Source organism: Glandiceps talaboti, chromosome 5 (assembly GCF_964340395.1).
Source record: "Glandiceps talaboti chromosome 5, keGlaTala1.1, whole genome shotgun sequence".
Lineage (NCBI taxonomy): Eukaryota > Metazoa > Hemichordata > Enteropneusta > Spengelidae > Glandiceps > Glandiceps talaboti.
In genome coordinates, this window is record NC_135553.1 from 21,443,079 (window position 1) to 21,468,768 (window position 25,690).

Genomic DNA, 25,690 nt, shown 5'->3' on the forward strand with positions numbered 1-25,690 from the left:
CTACGGTCTCACAAAGAAACACTCTTCATATTCCTGTAAGGAGAAGAAATATTATATAAATAGATTTTTAATCTTATTTTAACTTAGTCTTTTTTTTTACACCCGCACGTATTTTCTTTGCTGTAATTTGAAAACGAGTACGGTAAGCTCTCAATTTTCAAATGTCACATATAAAATACCCTGTTTCATCAAAATGACATCACAAGAGAACATTTCGTAGACATTCAGAAGTTGACTTTTTCTCCTTGTCTGTATTTTTTTAAATCTAGAGGTGAATTTATATTGCCATGACGACTATCACAAATTATTAGGAACCCATAGATTATATGTTCATTGTGGGAGGTGTTTGAATGAAATGGATTTAATCATAGACACTGTCTATTTTTGTTTCTAAAAGTCATTTAAAATTGTCATGCTGTTAAAAAAATCAGGTTTCTATGCCTCGTTACATTCATATAGACGATTCAAAAGTGAGTAAAAGGTTTGTAACTTACAGACGACTCTTGGACTTTATCAGTAAACTTGTCAATGCAGGCAAGTCGAATTCTCTCAGACGTTGCAGGACTATCTAAACGGAAATATCCTGACAATCCAGCATCTGATCTGGCTGACATTATGGCGTTCTTGATTGCCATCAGAACAGCTATGCCAAGGAGGAGAGGTGGTTCTCCCATCGCCTAATCAAAGACATCAAAAAGCACGTGATAAACTACCGCGACATCAGCAAGCTCTACATCAGTTTTAATACCTATTATGTTAAATGGCGGTTTCAATAGCTGTGGTTCAAAGAATTTGGACTCAAACTCAAATAAGAAGTAAATACATTAGTTCATATCAATATGATCCATTTTCTGTTTCACATATTCACAAGATATGATAATGATCTTGATGGAAGCCATTTCTACATCGCCAGCACAGCTTACAAAAAAGAAATGGACGATACTTTATCTTTTAATTAGTATAGCTAATTTAGAAAATGTAAGTCTAGTGACGTATAATAATGTTTTGATACCATGTGACAAGTCGTCATACATTGCAAGTTACGATAGAATGCGATTCCAGCCAAAAATGCCCTGATATATATATATATATATATATATATATATATATATATATATATATATATATGTATGTATGTATGTATGTATGTATGTATGTATGTATGTATGTATGTATGTATGTATGTATATATATATATATATATATATATATATATATATATATATATATATATATATATATATATATATATATATATATATATATATATATATATATAGTACTGGTAGTACTGGAACTCTTTCTTGGTTGTAACTCGGAGTTTCACGCATTGTGCGATCATCAGACAACTCTGGTTTCTACTCTCTGGGTGTGCTGTTTATATAGAGTGTAGACAATAGAAATATCATCACTATTGTCTGTGTTGGTGGGTTGGTGTTGTGTGTGTGGAGGTGTTGGTTGTTATTGTGTGAGTTATTGGGTGCGGACAAGTAGGTGTTGGCGGGTTGTTACATGTTGGGCTTTGATGTTCCGTTAGTTAACGGGTTTAGTTTAGGTGATAGATGCTCTATTGAAGTTGGACAAATAAAACTTATTCTCGTGTCGGCATTTGGATATCAACTGAGTTCTTTTGTTTAGTGTGGAGTTTTTGTCTGCTTTAATAATGGTTAGTTTTTCGGTTAAACACAGGTTGGATCGTTTTGTTTTATTGATGTATGCTTGGGGCTGTCTTGCTGATGGACCAGGATACGGAAAAAGGCTCATTGTTTCTTTTCAGTTTCCAAATGTGTTTTGATAGTTCTGTGCTGTTTTCGTATTTTTCATGTTTGAATGACTGTTTGTGGTTGGCGTATCTCTGTTTGAAGTTGTTCTCTGTTAAACCTATATATACTTTTGTTTGTTTTTTCCGTGGACGGTGGCTTGGTATATGATGTTTTCCGTTTGGCATTCGCCGTTCAAAAGGCAGGTATCTTTCTGTCTGCAATTACAAGGTTTTTGAGTGGGTTTAGTTTCGCTGTTGGAGACGGTGGCGTTGTGCGCTTTGATTACGGTAGCCATGTTTGGCATGCAGCTATAACTGACTTTGACATTGTTTCTGTTGAATATTTTGTGTAACTTGGAGTCTGCTGGGAAGTGTTTTGCGATTAGGTTGAGGAATCGTTTGCGCACAACGCCACCAACTCCAACAGCGAAACTAAACACACTCAAAAACCTTGTAATTGCAGACAGAAAGACACCTGCCCTTTGAACGGCAAATGCCAAACGGAAAACATCGTATACCAAGCCACCGTCCACGGAAAAAAACAAACAAAAGTATATATCGGTTTAACAGAGAACAACTTCAAACAGAGATACGCCAACCACAAACAGTCATTCAAACATGAAAAACACGAAAACAGCACAGAACTATCAAAACACATTTGGAAACTGAAAAGAAACAATGAGCCTTTTTCCGTATCCTGGTCCATCAGCAAGACAGCCCAAGCATACACCAATAAAACAAAACAATGCAACCTGTGTTTAACCGAAAAACCAAACATTATTAAAGCAGACAAAAACTCCACACTAAACAAAAGAACTGAGTTGATATCCAAATGCCGACACGAGAATAAGTTTTATTTGTCCAACTTCAATAGAGCATCTATCACCTAAACTAAACCCGTTAACTAACGGAACATCAAAGCCCAACATGTAACAACCCGCCAACACCTACTTGTCCGCACCCAATAACTCACACAATAACAACCAACACCTCCACACACACAACACCAACCCACCAACACAGACAATAGTGATGATATTTCTATTGTCTACACTCTATATAAACAGCACACCCAGAGAGTAAAAAACAGAGTTGTCTGATGATCGCACAATGCGTGAAACTCCGAGTTACAACCAAGAAAGAGTTCCAGTACTACCAAAACTATTACGCTCTGCCACTGCGGTATAGAGCACTGTCTTAGCAGATTGATACTCACCGAGTTATATATATATACATATATATATATATATATATATATATATATATATATATATATATATATATATATATATATATATATATATATATATATATATAAACATATAAACAAGATGGAGAAATGATAATTGACATAGTAAAATATCACCTTTGAGGAGTACAATCCAACTTTACTTGGCGCGCCTTCCAGCAAAGTCACATTAAATTGTCTTGGTATATCACCAGCACGTGGAAGTTTGTACATTCCAGGTCCTCTTGTCAAAAGTTTACCACTCTTGGAATAACGTAATTCCTCTTGTGTGTACATACCGTAACCCTGGATAAAGCCACCCTCAATCTACAGACAGACAAACACAGATGGGTTTGTCGTAAAAACATAAGATATGACCCAGAAGCGTCAACGGAAGTGATATAATCATATCACAGACAATATTGATAAGTGTGTGGCTCTATGTTGGTGTGGCATCTAATAACACAATATCAATATGCAGACACGAACATTAAATATGAACAGATGATTTTTATTCTCCGTCTGATTCAAATCCACGATTCAGTGGTTCTTTTAATCATGATATCATTTTAAAACTATTTTCACTTGCATTCATATTTTTGGATGTACTGATAAAACTGCTAATCTTAAGTTCATTTCCAATGACAGGATTTATACTTTACTCTTACCCCCGTGATATGTGTACCTAAGTCGATAATAGAACCAGGCAGATGTAAGCATTTACTAAATGTAAGTTATTGTGGTCACATTATTATAAATGAGTTTATTCTTTAATGAGCGACATGAGAATCCCCGACTGACTTGCAGTGCCGGCTATCGATGAAATTGTAACTTATAATTCTATCCTGTACCTGTCCGATGTCCAGTGCCGGGTTGAAACTATCGCCAACATCCATTACAATATCAGCACGTTTCAACTGATGATCGCCAGTTAAACAGTCAATCTCAACTTCACAGCAGGCCGCACCGTAGCTAAAATAGAAGTTGGTGCAGCTCCCATGAATATTGTCTGGGTAGAAGTTGAGCTGTTTCGGATACCTAGAATATTGAAATTTGGCACGGACTGTTAACAAAAATACCACCAATGGCGTTGTAGCACAACTGTACAGTTTTTAAAAATGTTTATCCATATGGTAGTCCATGCTAACAATAAGTGAATGCTGAATGACTATCCAGTTGCCTATCCAACCATGTTGCTGTCTTTATGATATATGCTATCATTTGGCTGTTGCTATGGGCGTGGTCATGTTGTTAGATATATTTGCATACATTTTTGTATGTTTTTGTTCACTTGTGTATGAATTCCTGATATTATCTTTGCAATACACATGATCATTTGGCTGTTGATATGAGTGTGGTCTTGTTGCTAGGTACATTTACATACATTTTTTGAATGTTTATTCAATTGTCTATTAATCCCCTTTGTTATCTTTGCAATATATGTGATCATTTGGCTGTTGCTATGGGCGTGGTCTTGTTGCTAGGCACATTTGCATACATTTTTTGAATGTTTATTCACTTGTCTTTCTATTCCTGTTATTATCTTTGCAATATAAATGAATATTGGGCTGTTGCTATGGGCGTGGTCTTGTTGCTAGGCAAATTTACATATATTTTCTGAACGTTTATTCAATTGTCTATTAATCCCTGTTGTTATCTTTGTGAAATACACGACCGTTTGGCTGTTGCTATGGGCGTGGTCATGGTTGCTATGGTATTTGCATACATTTTTTGAATGTTTACTCATTTGCCTACCAGATGATGTTGTTATTTTACCAAAATATACTGCCATTTGGTTGTTGCTAAGGGCGTGGTCATGGTCGCTAGGGCCAATTTTGTCAAAATGTTTTGAGGAATAACACTCAGAAACATCTCACCAAGTTTCAGACTCGGTGACCAAGTACTTTTTGAGATATAAGTTTTTGACCAAAAATGAACATTTTTACACCTAATTTGCATATCAGTCATGGAATCATGGTATGCTTAATAGTTCTTCGTCCATACATCCCTAGATACATTCCCATTAAATTTCAGCCCAATCTGCTAAGTAGTTTTGGAATTATAGATTTTTAACCAAAAAGACACATTTTTAGCCTAATTTGCATATCATTGATGGAATCACCCCGTCATGAACAAATCTTACTTAACACCCCCTTAAGAATGTTCCCACTAAATTTCGCACCAATCTGCCCAGTAGTTTCTGAGTTTAAGTTTTTTGACCAAAAATCACATTTTTTGACCCAAATCACACACCTGTGATACGATCATTTTGATTTGAACAATTTCCCAACTAGACACCCAAGGTAATGGACCCACCAAATATCGTGACAATCGGTTCGGCGGTTTTTGACTTTAAGTTGTTTACACACACACACACACACACACACACACACACACACACACACACACACACACACACACACACACACACACACACACACACACACACACAGACGCCGGGCGATCCCTATAGCACTACTGAAAGTCAGTTCAGTTTTGCTAATAATCTAGAGATTATATTTCAAGCTATTAATCTGCTAATTCAAATTATTTAGAAATAACAATCTTTGTTCTGAAGATTAAGAAGTCAAATGAATTAAGACTTAAGAATGCAGATATTACTCACTTGAAAAATCCGGTTGCAGACAGGCTTACTCTATTAAAATAGGCAGCACTTATCTGCGGATGTCAAATAAAAATGTGACCAAAATCAGTATTAGCTTCTTTAATAACTTGATAGCATGTAGAGATACCATAGTTTCGGTGAAAGGAATAGTTAAAAGTTAAAAGTAAATCCAGAGTAGATATTTGACTTACCCATTCTTCCCATGTTCCCTTCGGATTTTCTTGAATCATCGGCTCCAATCTTTCCATTAATGTTTCACAGGCAATCTAAAGTAAATACGAACATAACAACATTCATCCATTCTATTACTAATGAACTGCCAAGGAATACCAGACAATTATCAAAGCCATCTTAACCGGAGCAAGAACGTTTAAATTTGAAAACATAAGCCAGTGTAAACAATACAATTAGTGATGAAGAAAGAGGATTCAAAACCCAACGGAACGGTATTAGATGGATCAAAGATACTGTGTCTTCAAATCTTTAAAGGGAAACACCACTCCACGAAATAGCTGTATTTTCATACACAATCGGTTCTCAAGAGTCAGGTCATGATTTCACATCATATAAATTAAAACTGTATATCACCTCTATTGGTCTCACAATTTCTTCAAAGCAATAGATTTTGTGGTGTCAGTTGTGGGCCACTGTACACACGGGTCAACACTCATGGAACTTAGTAGACAAACACGCTGATTAAATGTACACTGAATATTCATGACTCCTAAGTGCTTATTACCATTAGATAAATGTAAAAAGGAGTTAACAGTAACTACTTGTGCCGTGTTTTGAAGATAGAGGAACTAATCCTACAACTGGAGTAATAACAACTGGCCTTTAACTTTATATATACACACTCTGGATCGAGGATAAATGAGTAGTCTGTCGTCATGGACGCATTTTACCTATTTGTCTTCAAATCATGCCACAAGAAAGATAACCCCATCTAACTCCCCTCCCCTTCAGGTAGCGTGACTTGTGTCCTTAGATAATCTGAAGTAAGATGCTTATTGTAAATGGGTTACCATAGAGATTTGTGACGTAGAACTTCGTGTTAGGCGCATGACATTGTCAATTGACTATTTTCTCGTATTCTACCCTGCATTTAACAGAGCGCGGTAGAATCTGAATGTTATTTCATGTTAATTCGGTGCCTCACCTTCACAGCAGTGCCGAACAGCTCGGTTCCTGTAGATGCACCAGTAGCTGTAGCGTTTGGTACTTTATCTGTGCTAGTTTCATTGACTTGTATACGTTCAAATGGTATACGTAGAACACGGCTAGCTATCTGTATTGTCTGGGTGTGTAACCCTTGACCCATCTCAATACCACCATGTGTCAGTAACACAGATCCATCGGTGTAAATATGCACCAAAGCAGCTCCCTTAAACAAACCAGAAATATCAAGCCTTTACCCAGAACGTTCATTATAACCTCTGCTGAAATACGACTTTATTCAATTCTCTGGATGTTAATAAAGATAGTATTGCAGCCTATTTTCTCATTAAACGAAGGTTCTGGGATATTCTTGCATGACCAAACTTTCTTTCCTTCAGTATTTACGCGATTCGAGGTTTTCATATATATTACCAGCATCTCATCGGAATTCATTGCGATCACAGACAAAGACATCATGCTGAAAGTAAATTGCAGTCTCTATGTTAATTCCTACCTGGTTGAGGAAATTAGCAGAGTAACCAATTTGAGTCTTCTGTGGGACTAGGGCAATTCCTCGCTTTTTCCATCGATTCTCACTAAAATACAGCCATGAAAGGGAATATTGAATATTAAAAATATCACTCCATGTCAGAATTCCCTAACAAATAAAATGCAACGTGTAATCAATATTACGAAGTGGACAGCACTGCGTTCCATTTTCACAATAACACTATTACGTATACCCTGTATTAAGATACCACGTGTCGTGTAGTGCCATCAGCCAAACATCACTTAAACAGGTTGAGAAGCCTGATAGGGTTGAAAAACAAGACGTATCTTTCAGTATATAACACTGTTTAGATAACACATTGGATAACAATTATGTTTCAATTGGTATTTTTTCACCATATATGTTGTGTTGCTAGTGCTTCTCACGTGTAACGTTTTGACTTCATCACACCTGTAGAACTTGACACCCTGCTTAATGGAAATATCCAAATAATAGAATAGTAATAATCCAACATGCTGCAAGGGCTGCCAATGGACTCAGGTACCTACAAGATACTTCTGACCCACGCACTGTGGCCCCACTGAGTAGAGGCAAATACTAGTACAAGTACGCATGTATACTTCATCCACATGCTTGTGATCGATCGTTGTCTTGTAACATCTTGATAAAGTACATTCACCTATTAAAGAGATCGACTTCTTGTTTTCTATTTTCAAAGTCACTTTTCTCTATACACTTGGTCCAACATCTCTTGAGGTTCCCGATGTCTGGTAATTCATGAAGAAGGTTGTCAACATCGCCTTTTTTGAGTAAATTGACTGCACGCACCTGTTGGATTAAAAATTACAGTTGAAGCAATTTGGTCTTACAATTTCGTGTTAATGAGCTATGATATCACCAACAGCTGTAATGGCGGGTTTGGAAATTTGTGCCCAAGGTAATACTATACGTTGGCGATTTTTACCACGACCACTCAGGGGAAATTTCAGGCAATCTGGCATGTGAGTGTTGAAATACATTTTGAGCATGTCCTCGTTTATAAACCAAAGGCAAAGCATGGTGTTTGACGACAATATATAAACGTCGGATACAAGCCAAACGTTGAATGCAAGCTATCCGTATGACCATGAGTTATAACCTTTTCAGTTAATACATTAAGTGTCAGATTGTTCCAGTTATTAAGTTAAGGAACATATAAAATACATGACGATACAGAATTATAATTCCTCTCTATTACGAGATGTGAGATTTAACTATTGCATGCAACTCTCGAAGAACTAAATACGGTTCTTTTTATTTCAATACTGTTGAATCCCGTTTGTGGTTTTCGTAAGTAAAAATATATTCAAACTAAACACACTAATGGAATATCATTATAAGCTATCTACCAGAACTAAATCTAACTGTATAAAAATAATTTCTAAAAAAAACTTACTTGTTCAGGTAGCAAACCACATTTTCCAGCGACATGGTCCATAATGGTCTCAATCACCATCATGCCCTGGGGTGTACCAAATCCTCTCATGGCAGTGGAAGATGCAATGTTGGTCTTGCAAAGTTTTACTGCCACCTTATAAGCGGGAACTTTGTATGCGTTGTGAATCTGACAAATTATGTAGTCCCTCACCTGTAATGTCCAATTTATTGTGAAATTCTTTTGAATGTCATATAAAGATCTTACAACAACAAAATGTGCATAGTACAGAAATTTGTTTTGTTCTAAGGTATTATATTTTGCATAGTTCGTTCTAACATTCCAATTGGATTCTTAATATCACAATGCAAGTTACATTCAACCTGGAAATGTCAATCTACTAATAGTGAGACTGGGTATTTGTGAATTTGCTTCAACAACTACTATTATATTAATTTGCATTGTTTTTGCTATATTCACACACCGTTTGATCATTAATGATAGCTTTGGGGGAAAAATACACCTTTTTCAGCTCCCGAAAAGATACTTATATTCTCTCTCTCTCTCTCTCTCTCTCTCTCTCTCTCTCTCTCTCTCTCTCTCTCTCTCTCTCTCTCTCTCTCTCTCTCTCTCTCTCTCTCTCTCTCTCTCTCTCTCTCTCTCTCTCTCTCTCTCTCTCTCTCTCTCAAGCATGCGTATGTATGTATGTATGTATGTATGTATGTATGTATGTCCCAGTCTTTCTGTCTGTCTATCTGTCTGTCTGTCTATCCGTGTTGTTTCTCTGTGTTATCAATTATTTGGGAAACTATAACTCAAATGCAATTGGGTACACATATAACCAATTAAGTTGGCATTTTATAATAATTGGGCCGAATGAACTAATACTTCTTGGGTATGCAAATCATTTGATGAGGAAATGTTTTATGCAGAATCTCTTATCAGTATTAATTTGTATAATTGGCATAACATTTCTTAATGCACTTATTACATAAAACTAAAAAAAAGGCTACTCCATGGCACTTCATCTTGTAAAACAAACTTACAGTGAGTGATATATCAGTTGTACATCCAGCATTGAGAAAAACTTCTGCTTCAGTTACACGTAGCTTGCCATCTTTAGAAAATCCTACTTTATATCGTCCCAAAGCAGGATGACGGGTTCCAATCATTTGCATATCTTCCTGTCTAGTTAAAGCAATTCTTACGGGTTTTCCTACCCTAAAACGAGGGTTAAACAGACATATTTTAGACTTGTATTCATTATTGTGAAAAGAAACATTACATTGGTACAACATGCAGCGACTTTGGAATAATACGTTGACACATAGAAAAAGCACATATTGACATTGAAAAAAAGACACTCCGAAAGACACTGTCGTAGTCATCTGCATTCTGTGACCGAAATCAAAGATACTTATGTGCATAACATATTATATATATATATATATATATATATATATATATATATATATATATATAGTTTTGGTAGTTCTGGAACTTACTTCTTTGCGGCAACGGCACATGCTGGAATGACTCTTAGAGCTCCAAATAATTTTCCTCCAAAACCACCTCCAAGGCGACGTACTTTGCAAGTTACCTTGTTTGCAGAGACTCCAAGAGCACTTGCTGTAACCAGCTGTGGTAAGAGGCAAAACAGACAATTGAAGAGATTAGGCAAGAAAATAAAGATGAATACAATGTGCTAATGACCATGTCGAAACAGAGCAATTTGTTTACTTTGCTTTGTAACTTTTACAAAACGTTTGAATTGCACAAACTACTTATATACTATGCATTGTATCCATCCTTCATTTTCAGCAGAGTGAGGACTTTGGACGTATTTCGAACGTCAGCCATGTTTGAAGCTAAATTTGACAGAGGCCATTTATACTCGCCCGGTTTGTTCCACTCATATATAGTCTTCCAATCAACTGCAGTATCGAAACACCACTGATTTCAAATTATCGTTGTATTGGCTGTACCTGTACACCCATGAGATTTTGAGTGCTTCCAATTACAAGCATTTCATCTCTTTCTTGTGGTTTTGCGATGCAAGATTGCGTTTCCATGTAGTATTGACATTGTCCGCTCATGTACACTTCTCCTTCAATGACAAAGTCAGACTTCTCGAATTCTTCGTCGATATTACCGTGTTCTTGATGCAGGAAAGGATAAAAATATGACTCATTTTGAATCGCATCCTATATGAAAAGAATAAAAAGTGAGATATCCTTGTGTTTTAGAAGTTATTCGAGGTACACTATCTAAAGTAGACTCTCTTACAGCCCTCGGAGCTTCGCTTTACTAAAATTAAAGCTAAACGAATTATTTTGTATGTACCGATGCCAGCTAATTAACCGTACTCGAATATCCTTGTACTACGACGCTCCGTGTTATCGCTTCGCGAAAATACGGAGCGTCGCAGTCACACGTCAACGAACAGATATCTCTAGGTGGTCGATGAGGGCGCACAGTACAAGGTTGTTCGAGTACGATCATGGAGTACGTTATGTAGATGGTATCGGTACATACAAAATAATTCATTTAGCGTCAATTTTAGTAAAGCGAAGCTCCGAGGACTGTGAGAGAGTCTATATATAAAGTAGATTCAAAGGTCAGAATATGAAACAATGAAGAATCGTGTCAAGTTGAAATCATTGTATACTTGTATTGCACAACTTATTTGATATACAAAAAAATAGTTATTTTCAAGGCAATACTCACATTTATGGTAAGTATGTTTTCCATATCTTCATAATCCACTTTCACCAACATTGCTGCTTTGCGTGCTAAGGCAAAACTTTTAGCCACTACCCCGCCAATAGGTTGGCCAACGTGTTTTACCTTTAAAATGGAGAAATGGCACTTTCAATTCTCGCTTATGATAAAATGTAAGTATATTATCCTTGTAAAGAGGAAATCGTTCTCGGTATTTGTTCTGACTTCCTACAACATTGAGGATACTTTTCCGATAAGGTTATTCTGAACGTGCCACCTTTGTACAACCTACAGGATCACATCATATGGCACCCTGCTGTTTTATGCCATACCTTCCACAGGGTCACTTTCACATTGCCATTTGCTTCAGTACACAAAGTTTCTTACCTCGTTCGAAGCAAACAGTTCCTCATCAAGATTTGTAGGGTCCGCTACACTCCATGCATTGCTTCCTGGAACGTCCTCTGCGCCAACGAATGCATGAACTCCTTCCAATGCTAAGGCTTCTATAGTATCAATTTTGCTACATACAAAAAATCGAAGAAACATAAAATGTGTTCACATATAAGGAATGATCATTTTTGAAGTTTACGATAAAGAACAATGTATATAATGAAAGACAATGATTGTAACTTGGCATATTATAACCAGTGTTATTACCAACATATTAGCAACATTATAAATACTAGTTTGTGTTGCACTTCACATCATCTATATATCTGGTTCTCCACTCATCCCATCCCCACCCCCCACCCCAACTGCTTTTGCTTACTGTTTATGTTCACGAAGATCTCATAGTCAGTAATCAGCAATTTAAGTAATCGGATAACTAAGATAGATAAATGGCTTGAAAACTCACACGATCTTGGCATGAGCCTTGGTGCTGGTCACAAAAGCCAAATGTAACTCTTCTATAGTATTGAATAAAGAAAATAATTTTAAGTTTAATATACAGTTTAGGGGATGGACAAATTGGATGTGTATATATTGTTATGGCATATACACCTTAGAACGGTAATGATAACAATGTGAGTATAAAGCAGCATCCTGCCCACATCGCTGATGATTCACTTAGGAGTATTTATAAATGAGTGTAATTTAATATTGATTTCATTATATCATTGGGATCTGCATGTTTGACTATAATAATGATAATGGTTGTTATTTCAAATCCAAATGGGTTTTTTTTATATCTAAATGATTTGCTGCTTCAATGGGTGTAACAAGCGCAAACAAAACAAACAAACAAACAAACAAACAAACAAACAAACAACGTGATCGCAAGATTTGGAGAAACGAGAAAAGCGGCGAATAAACCAACCGATACAACCGACGACATTGTGTTCTAAATGGATGCAAAGGAACAGAGTGCATGTTACTTAGAAAAAAACATGAAGTATCAAAATTAAGAAGGACATGTGTAAAGAGATGAATGAATGAATGAATGAATGAATGAATGAATGAATGAATGAATGAATGAATGAATGAATGAATGAATGAATGAATGAATGAATGAATGAATGTTTCAAACATGAGGAAACTATCTGATTTCGTAACCTGGTTCTGGTGGTACGTCATCACAGTACACAGCTTCACCAGTAACTATCTGAATACCAGATTCATTCATAACAGGTTGTCCTATTGTGTCAATGGAAGATTCACCGACTGATACGGCCTAGAAAAACAACGGGAACGCCAGTTTCAATAATTCTAACAGTATATAAACCCAAATGCATATCACATACCACAATAGCTAAGTTCTTCCAAAATGTATCAGTTGTGTTGTAACATATTTGCGTCGACTTATCCCATTTTAATGGTTAGGATGGTACATCAAAGATACAAGTTGAATTCAATTTCCAAAAGTCTTGACAATCGTGTACTATCATTTGTAAATAATCCTCTACATATCAAAACGAATGTGAAAAAAAAGAAGAGATTCATCAGATGTATAAAATAGCTGACAAGATCGGATATCGCCAACCTGATAAAACTGTGTTCCAAGTACAGTCTGTGATTCCATCACTTTGGTAGCCGATTGGTAGGTTTCAGGTGGAGTCACAGTTGAAATATCCTTTAAATGTAGAGAGAATAAAAATGTTTAAAAAGTCAGAAACAGTTATTGTATGCAAATTTATTCTAATTCAAAGTTATCCTTGTATTAATTAACTGACGGGAAAACTTAATAAAGCTATATTTTATCAATCATCAGTGCAATAAAACATCAAAGTCTTCCAATATTTTGACGACTGACAGACATCTACATCTGAGAACGAGGCTATGACCTAAAAAGGTCATGACCTCAAGCCTAAATAAGGTGTTATAAAGGGAAAACTTATAATTGAAGTAAAACGTTTCATGCGATGTTTTATCTATTGAATCGTCTTTCCATTTATTCTGCGTTTTTGGTTTTCTTTCATCTATCAAATCCTTGAATATTTGCATTTAAATCAAGCTTTTCAACATTCAATAATGGGATTTCATAGATTATTAAGTTTTAGAAAAAAAATATTTTGATGATGAAGATAATGAATTATGACATAACATATGGTTTTAATTGTTACCAACAGAACAATCAAAGTCATACCTGGCATTTGAGATCTCCAAGGACTTTCAAATAAAATTTGAAGAAAAAACTTTGTAGTAGTGATCTTCGATATTCTACCATACCTCCACTAGATGACAATGGGAGGTCCTTGCTGAGCATGCGCAAAACGTCTTCAAGAAGTTCATTATTCCACTTCCTAAATATATGAAATGAAGCTTATCCCATGTACTTATTGCATACATGTATTTTTGTGCTTATTTGTCGAACAGACTTATTAGTATGTTATATTAGCTTGTCCTGCACTGCAGTGTTGTTAATTTTCTTGCATGTAATCAAATCTTACATATATATATATATATATATATATATATATATATATATATATATATATATATATATATATATATATATATATATATATATATATATATATATATATGATATATATACTGCCAATGTTCCTAATTAATAATCTTAGTACGTTATGTATGGTTTACGTCTATATCTCTGACGCTGCTGACTTCTATAAAGTGTAACACATATAAATCGTTAAGCTGTAGCACTTACCTTGCTGACATTTGGTCTGATAGTTCAGTTGCCAGGACAACAGTAGGTCCTGTTCCTCCAAAACTTAGACTAATTTCTTTTATAGTATCGGAGTGATCTTCAAACAAGACTGTCATCCCAGCATTTACCATGGCGATGTCTTTGTCATTGCGGTGTACTTGGTCTTTCACCTTGTAACCAGCAAAAAACTCGTTCTATGATTTGAATCAAATGAAAGTAAGGACGTTAAACAAATGCGATAGTAATACACACGTTCAATTGTATTCGGTTAATAGTTAGCTCTGGAAGTATACGCTACGGAGTTTCAACACGGTGTCTTCTCCCCTTCGCTATGGCGCCTCCCTATTATATATCTGCAAACCCCGAGATTACAGTGGGGACTGGAGAAGACGTGTTGACACCCCATAGCGTATAATTTCAGAGCTAATTTATAGTAGTCATCAGTTCTTATTCCTAAGAATATTCTTTAAATTTTGTAAATTAAAAAGTCATAATGTGTATTTACCCGTTTGTTGTGATAAAGGCAATTTTGTTTTCTTTTGTGATGTGTACACAGTTTACTATTTGTTAGCTGCCTGTTATGCTATTGGTGCTTGGAAAACATCATTATATATATTGCTTTACATAGGACAGTATCCGCTTGTACCTTATCAATGTTCATAAGATTGAAAATAAGAATGTCCTACCTGTTTGGTGGTTGGGACACTGACACTTAATAGAATCTCATCCTTCTTTAGACACGTTGTTCTGTAGCCGGTAAAGAAGTTCATATCCAGAGTAAGCTGACGACAGCCATCTACATTATGTAAGGGTACAATAAGTGATAGGATTATCAAATTGTTTAGGGGTAAATAGCTTTTCTAAAGGAATTATATTTTTAAAAAGAAGTTCAAGAAGTACTAGGGAATTAATATCATAATCGTAGTATAATGGTGCAGGAGTTCAGTGGCCTGAGGTGTGTCTGAGAAATCGGCATATCACGGAGATAAGAAATAAAATACCTTTTTTTGAAGCAACCATAACTGTGGTTCCTGCAGCCATTAATAATGGTATTATATCTGATAGTGGACTTGCTGTCATAATATGACTTCCAATACCCTGATTGATAAAAATGTAAAATATATCATTTTAGACTAAAATTTTAAACCACAAATTAGTTCATTACACCTTCAACACACAAAGAAAATGTCTGAAGAGACCATATAGGGGACAGGATAGTCAAGAAGTAGTAGTTCATAGTATATCAATATATCAATTTAACGCTGCGTATTTCTAAATATCAAAGAACCGTTAGATATTTTACTTAAAGGCACACTTTATGAAAGTCGATGTATACATCATGACAATAATGAGATTTGATGGATGAATGGATGGATGGATGGATGGATGGATGGATGGATGGATGGATGGACGGGCGTATGGACGGACGGACGGATAGATAGATGGATGGATGGATGGATGGATGGATGGATGGATGGATGGATATGTGGGTGGGTGGGTGGATGGATGGATGACATTGGTTAATATGTCCCAAAGAATTTATTAACACAGAATCACTGTATGATTAAAATTGGGAAATGAAAATTAATACATTCAAATGAAATATTTGGAACTGACCGCGACGTTTTTCACTTGCACGCCACCAATATCATTCAGCATTTCGACCAGAGCATTGTAAATCCTTCCCTTGTGTTCTATATTAAGAGAAAAAAATATTGATATAAAAATAATTCATATATAGTGTTTAGGTATTGATAATCTGTCTATGTTGTGCTAACGTTTAGCAATTATTGCATCAATAAAGAGATCAGTTTGATTTGAATATCAGAACATAACTGAGTCGTATGTGTTGTATTTTGTATTGTAAAGCTTTGCTTTGCATTGTACTGTACTCTACTGTACTGTGTTGTTTGCAGTGTTAATTGTGTATTGTTGTATTGCAACATCATATCATATGGTATTGTGTTTTATTACTAGACAAAGTAACTTACCCAAAGCTTAAACGATGATCGAAAAAGAATATTTTAATTATGTTATACTTACGAGGTATGTCTTCCATTCTTTTCTTCAAAGTTTGCTGTACACTCGTCATCGAAACTGATGCACCAAATATGATGACATCATCAGTAATCTCAATCTTGTTCAACTCTGGTATGTGACGAGCTGATAACAATGTTAACGTCTCCTTGTGTTGTTTTCTCATCTCAAACACTTCAGGAAATGAAAGTGACAGTGACAATATCAAATTCGTTATTAATAATTGGAGTATTTGTTAATTGGCTGTTTTCACTTTCTTTTGTATAAAATACTATTACTACTTTGTTTACTTTAATTGTAAAGACGAATAGAAGTTATACCCATAGTCTTAAAAGATAATCTCGACTTCAAAGACTTCAGGAAATGAAAGTGACAGTGACAATATCAAATTCGTTATTAATAATTGGAGTATTTGTTAATTGGCTGTTTTCACTTTCTTTTGTATAAAATACTATTACTACTTTGTTTACTTTAATTGTAAAGACGAATAGAAGTTATACCCATAGTCTTAAAAGATAATCTCGACTTCAAAGAAGAAGAAACTATTAATCAATAACTTCAAATTCAATTTGCCACCTCAATTTTGTTTGATTATCACTACCTACCGACTTCAGCATTTCCAACCACTAGTCTAGCACCGGGGGTGTCTGACTTGTACCTCAGTAATTCATCAAGAGTGACAGGTCTTATCCAAGTCACGTATTTGCCAATAAAGCGTACAGTTGTAGAGTTGTACTGGTCATCAAGCTACGAGTAGTGATAACATCGAAAATAGTACTTATGAACGTGCCTTAGTATGTTTCACTTGTGTCGACCATACTTTATACTTGTTATTATTTAATCTCTGTCTTTATATTTACACGTCTCCTAGGCAACGAATAACGTCAGCTATAGACTAGTGGTTTCGATACTAAGAGTTTTATAATGTAATGTTCGCTGTCTTAAATCTGCCAAAATTCAGGTATTCCTCTAGCAATGGAAAGAATTTTAGCATAGGTAGTGCAATCCAGCATTATTTCCGATGTTTTGTTTGGTTCAACTTTGACATTCATTAAAGCCATCAATCCCCGTGTAATATTTTCTGTAGTACATTTACCTGCAATTCTGGTGGAAATATTGGTTCCTGGGTAGGGTCATACCGCGCAAATTCATCAGTGTTCACAAAACCACGTCCACGATTTACCTGAAACAGAATTGTCGAGAAGGTAATTGATTAAAAATACAACTTTAAGGAATATATTTACAATTGCGTCTAATACAACTTTAAGGAATATATTTACAATTGCGTCTTGTAAAGATTAAACAAGGAAAGGCAACTGCGTCATACAATCAACTTTTCAAACTGTGTTTAATATAGATTCCGTTTTGTTTTGTTTCGTTTCGTTTCGTTTCGTTTTGTTAACAAGTTTTAAATTTTTTTTTTTTAATTATACGAAAATGTTTTTAGAAACTGTAATTCGTATGTATTACATATACTTACACTTGTATCATCGTTAGCACCTAGACCACAAGCTGAAGGGTTACCACAGCAACCATTCTGACAAGGAGACACGAAATGAAATTGTGTTTGTAAGAAAGTTCGCAAGATATGGTAAACTAGGAGAGGTAGTCAAGGAATAATTCTTTAAATCATACTTGTAACATTTACAATTGAAATAACAGTATGCATGAGAATAATTTGATGGGTTTTGGAACATCAAAAGCTATGAATTGTGGACAAGATACTTCTTTTCGCCTGTGACAACACACGATAGCTAACGGTGGTATATTAACCGAAATATTTGTGGTATATTTCTAAGTTAAATATAATAAATATGTACACGTGCTGTTGAAGACAAAAACAGTCTTTACCACTGCAAATGTATTAAATCCCTCCAGTATTGGTCGGTAACCTGTACATCGACATAAGTTGCCCTTGATGGCGCCCTCAATGTCCTTAGTAACTGGTTCAGGACTACTTCGTAGTAATGCATACATTGACATTACCATACCAGGCGTGCAAAAACCACATTGCATCCCATGAACCTTTGCGAGGCGTTCCTGTCAAGAGAATGAGTAATTAGAACTGTCGTTGGAGCCTAGTAGCAAATATTATTATTGTAATAATATACACAAACGAAAGCTAGATATCAAGAATCAAAGCTAAAACAAATTTTCGGTGCAAATCAAGTGGTAATATATAATATAATGAGTTTGACAAAGGATATCGATGTAATTATGTGAGTCATACATATGCAATATGTGCTAGACTGATTCATTTGCATCTCAACTATCAAATCTCCACTTCGAACGAAATCTCCAAATTCTCCTCCACGAAATCTCCGCTTGTCATTCAAAATCAAGGATCAACACAGCTACGTTCCAACACAATCTTCCCTGTAACCTAAGGATTAAGATACTTCCTTTCACATTGCCGTACGTATCACAGATCTAGCAACTGTATTATGAGTATCAATCGCGCCCTCAACATGTAAAGAGTGACGAAACAAAAGTACGTGAAGTAAGTCTTACCTGAATGGGGTGTAGTTTGGTCTTTGATGACCCAACGCCCTCAACGGTAGTGACGGCCATCCCATGTACGGCACATGTAGGGGTATAACAAGCATTTATAGCTTGATGTCTTAGACAATAGGAAATATTGTATATATAAAGTCAGCAGAACTATATCATTGCAAACTCCTAAATTTCATCGACCATCTCTCAGTAAAATGTAGTCCAAAATAAATATCCTTTGCATTAATTTAGACGTACAACTTCTCATTCTTGATCTCACAAGCTAGCCATAGCTCTCTCTTTTTTTCCGCTAACGCATCTGTATGGGATGTCTGCTACTAGTAAGTGCTGCCGTAAAGAGGCTAGGTGATTTGCGACGATGCAATTTCAAGTTGAGATGAAACATGTCAATTGGTACTATACTTGGCCGTCGTTCAGTAATCAAATCGACAAATTCACTGAAACGTCCAAATGTTTGAAACTACTATAAATCGGTTGAACCTTGAAAGGATACAGTATTTTCTTATTTTGGTGATCATATCTTGATAACATCACAGTACAAGCTCCACATCCTCCTTCACCACAGCCAAGTTTACTACCTGTCAAATGTACTGAATTTAAATATTGTTAAGGACCAAATGAATTCACTTTAATGAATATTGACTTGAGTTGTGTACAAAACAGCTGAAAAAACATTGATGACGAAATTATCGAAAAAAAAGCTATCGAAAACATTACAGTTCGAGCACCTATTTTTCAACAATCCCACAAAGAGCCATTTTATCAGGTAACATTTTTATCAGGCAACGTCACTCAGTAAGAAAACTTCATCTTCCAAGCATATAATTCCGATATACTGTCAATCAAATTTTCGCGATAGCAAAGACGTTTTCGGAGTAATCGGATTTGTATTTGTCTAAATAAGGTAACGGATATAGTTGTCGATTACTAGTTACCTATCATAATAAAACGTTTTATTTTAAAAGTAAAGGATACACTTGTTTCGTAGGTAGGACAGTAATGTTGTCTCAGGATCAATGTCTCCATCAGTTATCTGTCGATGAAATAAATTAGATGAAATGAATAAATGTAGAGATTCGTGCACACAAACTGTATAATGAGAATTGCAACGTACAACACAAACGATCAACATATTTAACAGAACTTTACAGACGTACAAACATCTGCACATATGTGTAGATGGTTCCCTAGCAAACGAGAAAATACTGAACATGCATACATACATACATACATACATACATACATACATACATACATACATACATACATACATACATACATACATACATACATACATACATACATCCATCCATCCATCCATCCATCCATCCATCCATCCATGCATGCATGCATGCATGCATGCATACATACATACATACATACATACATACATACATACATACATACATACATACATACATACATACATACATACATCCATCCATCCATCCATCCATCCATGCATGCATACATACATACATACATACATACATACATACATACATACATACATACATACATACATACATACATACATACATACATACATGAATAGGTAGCTCAACAATCGATCAAGCGCGCAGATACATCAATATATGGATAAGTGCTCATGAACGACCGATATAAACAGAATATACGGTGATAGGCAAACAGGTAGTGGCTTTACTTGGGTAATGGCCTTTGGTCAGACGAACTAATATATACAACAGGGGGACACTCCTCCGCCAATAGTAACCAAGTCGATATTTCTGGCCATGTCATTATTAATTCGTCATTCACAAAGACATTTGGATACATGTATTAATACGACAGAGCCCAGAATGAGGCGCGAGTGTGACGTACTTAATTGTGTGTGTGGTATTTGTATGAGTGCTCGCGGTGTTTTCTGTGGCTGTGTACTTGTACTTTCTTGTTGCATTGTGAGTGTAGGGATTATAGTATATTGGATAACCGCGGAGTAAAAACAGACACTCCCTCAAACTCCCGTTGGTTGGGGTAATTACAAAGGGGAACAACTGGTAGCACTAAGTCTTGCAATACAACTGTACAAGTGATGGTTCCGAAACTTTTGGTATGGCTGATTGAGGCCATTTTTGTCGCACTCCCAAGGCCCTTGCAGCTTTGACAGGTGATGATTTTATTGCCAACAATGTATGCAAAGTCATAGATTTAACACTGTTAGCCTCTAACAAAGAAAGAAAGAATGAATTCGAGGTCAAATGAAATCTATTCACAGGGACTCGAGACGGCGACCTGAATCTCTGGACCTGTATATTCACGTACATGAGCTTACGTACCAGTGTTGAATGCTTTCTGAGTAACCAGTCTATTAACTTGGCGGATCAAAATGTATGGTGATAAGACAAAAAACTGTTTACAAACTTAGGGAACAATCAGTTTTTACGGCCGGGGGGCGGCAAATAAGAGGGGGGTCACCTTAATTTGGGACTCAAAGAAGGGGGGGTTCATCATTTTTACGAAGCGAATAGGGGGGTCACCTTGTTTTCAACTAAACAAAATCATGAGTCACGCTCCTGTACTTAAATGTCCATACATTTAATATCATAACTAGGCCAACGCCCCTAAGCTCACACAGCTGGGTAGATTCATTTGTGAGCGGCTGCCTCACGATGATATCATAGATACTGCTCTCGGCGTGGAGATTGCACTTCGTACATTTGTTATAAATGACTTCTCGCTATTGCATGCCATGGGTTGCATTGTGTCATCTTGTAGTGTAGGGTGGGGGTGAGAGGAGGTCTTTTATAATGAAATCTGTTTTGTACCCCAAAACAAACAATTCTAAAAATGTCAGATTGAAAAATGGGGAAAAAAATTGTATACATGGCACTAAAATACATTTATTGTGCCAATAAAAGAGCTATTTTTCCTCACTACATACTGGCTTTGTATTCATAGCACTACATAATACTACATACTGATTTGAAATTGATTGTGCTGTGTGCAACAATTTTACCAATTTAGTTAGAAGGGATGGGGAAGGGGTTTTGAGGCCTTACTAAAAGAATTAGTTTTTTTACCTACTGATCTCACCCCTAATGTGTTGATTTATCATACATGTACAAACTATTGAACTGTTACTTTGCATAGCTATAGTACGAACTACATGTCTTATCAAAAATTACTTTTCAGTGTTTGTGTTTCACTTCTTCTCTGATACCTGTGACCATCACCAAGTTTAATATATGTTACCAGGCTATATGTGAAAGCCCGTTTTCTCTTGCTATTGTTTTACACCATAAACTACCAAGAAAGAAATATATTCCAAGGTGAACACAATTTTAATCGGATTCTCGAAGAATATATATTATGTGAATGACTGATAAAGAAAGTTATAAACACAGATTTGTTTGATGATAATCTAGTAGTCAGGACTTCTATAGTACTGACACGGTGCAAAGTTATGAGGAAAATTAGATTTTACATCTCCCCAGGAATATCTAGTATCCACATTGAGTGACTGTATACTGCGAGTACAATGTTGTCAGCAGATCATAATATTACATTTCCTTGGTATTAGAATGTATTTATTTTCAAGGCCATCATGTTGCCAGCAATATACTGGACAACGTAGCCAATAGTAAGTGAATTGAATTAGTAATCTAGTTTAGAAACTGCTGTAGTACAGAAAACATTTTTATGACATTTTTTAATGTCTATTTTGAAACCAATGACACTTATCACATTTCATTATTCAAAACCTTTAAAAAATATTTTGGTTAAAATTAGCAGTGTGGTCAATGAATGGGGGTGGAGTTTTGAGTCAGTGCCAATTATGAACAGGACAAACAAGTGCCTTGAGAAGTGCAAACATGTACACGTATGGAAAGCCGCAGTTGTGTTAAGTCTAAAGAAAACAATACATTGACTATATGATGTGAACATATCTTTATATGATGTAAACAATTCATTATATGATGCAAGTACATCATTATGTGTGGCAGTTATTGACATGGGTTTACAAGTATATTATCTCCATTTATAATATTGTACTTGATAATTAGCTGAATTAATCAATATTAATAGTTCACTCAATCTAAGAGATATCCTAGAACCTTTGGTTACTAAAACATGAATATTTTGTATGTCCGTGAACAGACAATCGTACTTCTCATAGGGTTCCTATCTAAAGAGCTTTATACATGTGAAACAATGGATCTTGGTTAGCAATTTACCAGATACACTTAAAATCACTGAAAATGTAACATGTAAAATTAATTATGCAGTGTGCGGTATTATGCTTTGAATGTCTTTTGCAAGAACAAAAAGAGTGTTTCTTGTCAACAGATGGGAGGGGGGTCATTGTGGTTTTTTAATTTGTCAGAGGGTGGTTGGATTGTTTTGTGGATGAATTGCAGGGGGTCACTATTTTTAAGTACAACATGAACAAAAAGTCACCGGCCCACCCCCGGCCGTAAAAACTGATCGCTCCCTTAATGAACTCAGTAATTTCAGTGATGAATTATGTGCATTTCTTTCCAACCATGGAGTCCACTAGTCTATCTGCTAGACCTCGGATGTTCTTCCGATAAAATACGACACACGACCGAACATCGCTATCGAGGATGAAACAAGCCCTCACTGCGAACTTCGTTCGCTTATAGTATCGAAAGAAAGCCCGAACGTCTAGCAGCAAGACTAGGAGTCCACCTGCCTCAATGTCCAACCAACTTTCACTTTTAGACTACCTTTTGATTTTGTTAAACCGCTGCCCCATTTGTGATAGAAAGGGGTTGTGTGGATCATTATGATATCGTATGAATATATGTTCCTTTAATATATCCATAGATCCCCGACTGAGCTAGCTAACATCACAACATGATATATGTTTGTATTCAAACTTTACCATTTAGTTAAAACGTTTTGATTGAATTAACAAGACATCTAATAGTATTGAGTCAGCAGGGAGTTATCGAGGTCACCATCAGATGTATACATGAATCAGGACATTGTGTATCGGTCATTGTGTGTGCAAATGCATGGCCTCTCCGATCAATGTGGACTCAGGCTGTTAACAGTTGGCCTTGACCCAGGGGATCGTGTTCTCAATGACGCACACGTGTATTTCGGGGCTTTTTTGAGGATTTTGAGAATTCCAGCAACAGAGAAGTGTCCTATCGTTTAAAGATAAAACAGGGCCAAAACCTTAACGTTCTCCAAGTCCCCACAGTGCAACTTTGTATTTCCTTTAGCTTTAGGGAGCCTTCTGTAATATTACAAAGGAGAGGGCCAAGGGAAATCAGGTAGGTTAGGTCTGTTGCATAAATTGTGACCCTCTCCCGATTGTGTCGTGTTAAAAAGTGGCTCTTCCTCAATTTATTTTCTCTAAAACGTGGCCTCAGCCTGTTTAAGTATGATTTCAAAAGCAAGTGGGTTAAAATGCTGTCAGACATGGAAAAGAAGACAAATCCAAGAATCAGTGGTAAGGACTTGCCACATTTATAGTTTAGAGCTATCGGCTATCTACCAACAAAGGGGATTTGTGTGAAGTCACTTCATTAATTAATACCTGGGTTTGGATCTAGTTGGCCGAGTGGAAGGCCTGAACTCCCGAAGACTAGATTTACACGCATACTCTCGGCATTGTAGGGACCGGGGTCAACATCTCCACTCAATAACATGATCCCCAATATATTGCCCAGGTTTTCATATTTTACACTCTCTCTCCCAACATCACAACTGACAAGTTGATTTGCTGCATGGTTATCAGCAGTAATTTTATGGATATGTTCTGATAGTACAGTACCTGACCATAACCAAAACATTGTGTATTTTCAATAACCCGACCGACCCTAGATTAAGCCGCCGACCCTGAACATTTTCTACATGCAAAAACTATGACAATTTACTTCTATTCCCCTGTATATGTGTACTTGTGAGTCAATCCGATATACAAAATCACCAAGTTTTATGATACCAAACATGTAAAAGATCGTCCACATTGCAAACATGTAAATTTACTAACCTTCTTTCCATTAACAAAAAATATCAACTGATCTGAAACCTGTCCTTGGTCTGCCGCCATCGTCATGGTGCAACTGTTATCGTTGTATGAGAAAATAGGTCGTATGCCAACGTGACCCAAAATAGGTCTTGCTAAGTTCAGTGACCCTAGACTGTAAGATACATCGTGATGTTTCGCCCTCACCGGCCTCCTCTCACGACTGTACTAGTACTCTGCACAGGTATGTCGGACACTTCAAGAGATTTGGGCCCCACCCTGAACTAGTGATTAGAAGGTCATGCAGAGGTCGTCATGTAGATTAGAAATCAAATATGTAGAATAGCTGGTACGTCAGGCGATAAGAGCGAATGTTGCTATGGTAATATACATGTATGTCAATCGCTCGGTCGGCGACATCCGCTCTGGGATTTGACTTGTATAACCACCGATAATACCACAGGCACTCGAATCAATCTGTACGATTTGGGGAGGAAAATGTATATGCTCTTATTCACTATACATTTTTTTTAAAAAATCATACACATTGATTCGAGTGCCTATGGATAATACCACCACGTAAATAAACACACACGCATGTGTAGGCCAATATACATTACCAATAATGACCATTAATGACTA

At 36.1% G+C, this 25,690-nt stretch overlaps 1 protein-coding gene across 1 annotated transcript; it reads right to left on the minus strand.

The window, feature by feature from the left end:
- LOC144435492 (xanthine dehydrogenase/oxidase-like) lies at positions 1-25,138 on the minus strand. The gene is made up of 32 exons (XM_078124084.1): positions 25,073-25,138; positions 20,062-20,119; positions 19,580-19,676; positions 19,084-19,192; positions 18,424-18,612; positions 18,053-18,109; positions 17,669-17,755; positions 17,178-17,319; positions 16,579-16,746; positions 16,153-16,229; positions 15,537-15,633; positions 15,222-15,331; positions 14,536-14,729; positions 14,008-14,164; positions 13,405-13,494; positions 12,978-13,095; positions 12,280-12,331; positions 11,808-11,943; positions 11,427-11,546; positions 10,685-10,903; positions 10,205-10,338; positions 9,746-9,920; positions 8,721-8,912; positions 7,965-8,113; positions 7,289-7,370; positions 6,776-7,000; positions 5,808-5,882; positions 5,617-5,669; positions 3,842-4,028; positions 3,129-3,317; positions 495-677; positions 1-33 (listed from the first exon to the last, which is right to left on the minus strand). The coding sequence occupies exons 1-32, from the start codon at positions 25,136-25,138 to the stop codon at positions 1-3; spliced, it is 4,020 nt and encodes a 1,339-aa protein (XP_077980210.1).
- Between the last annotated feature and the right edge of the window lie 552 nt (positions 25,139-25,690).

Excerpts from the sequence above, each read along its gene's own strand:
- LOC144435492 (XM_078124084.1), bottom strand. The coding sequence starts at position 25,138 with ATGACGATGGCGGCAGACCAAGGACAGGTTTCAGATCAGTTGATATTT. Across the intron at positions 11,944-12,279 it reads AAGGCTCATGCCAAGATCGT|CAAAATTGATACTATAGAAG; the intron begins GTGAGTTTTCAA and ends TTTTGTATGTAG. Across the intron at positions 8,114-8,720 it reads GTGGTTTGCTACCTGAACAA|GTGCGTGCAGTCAATTTACT; the intron begins GTAAGTTTTTTT and ends TTAATCCAACAG.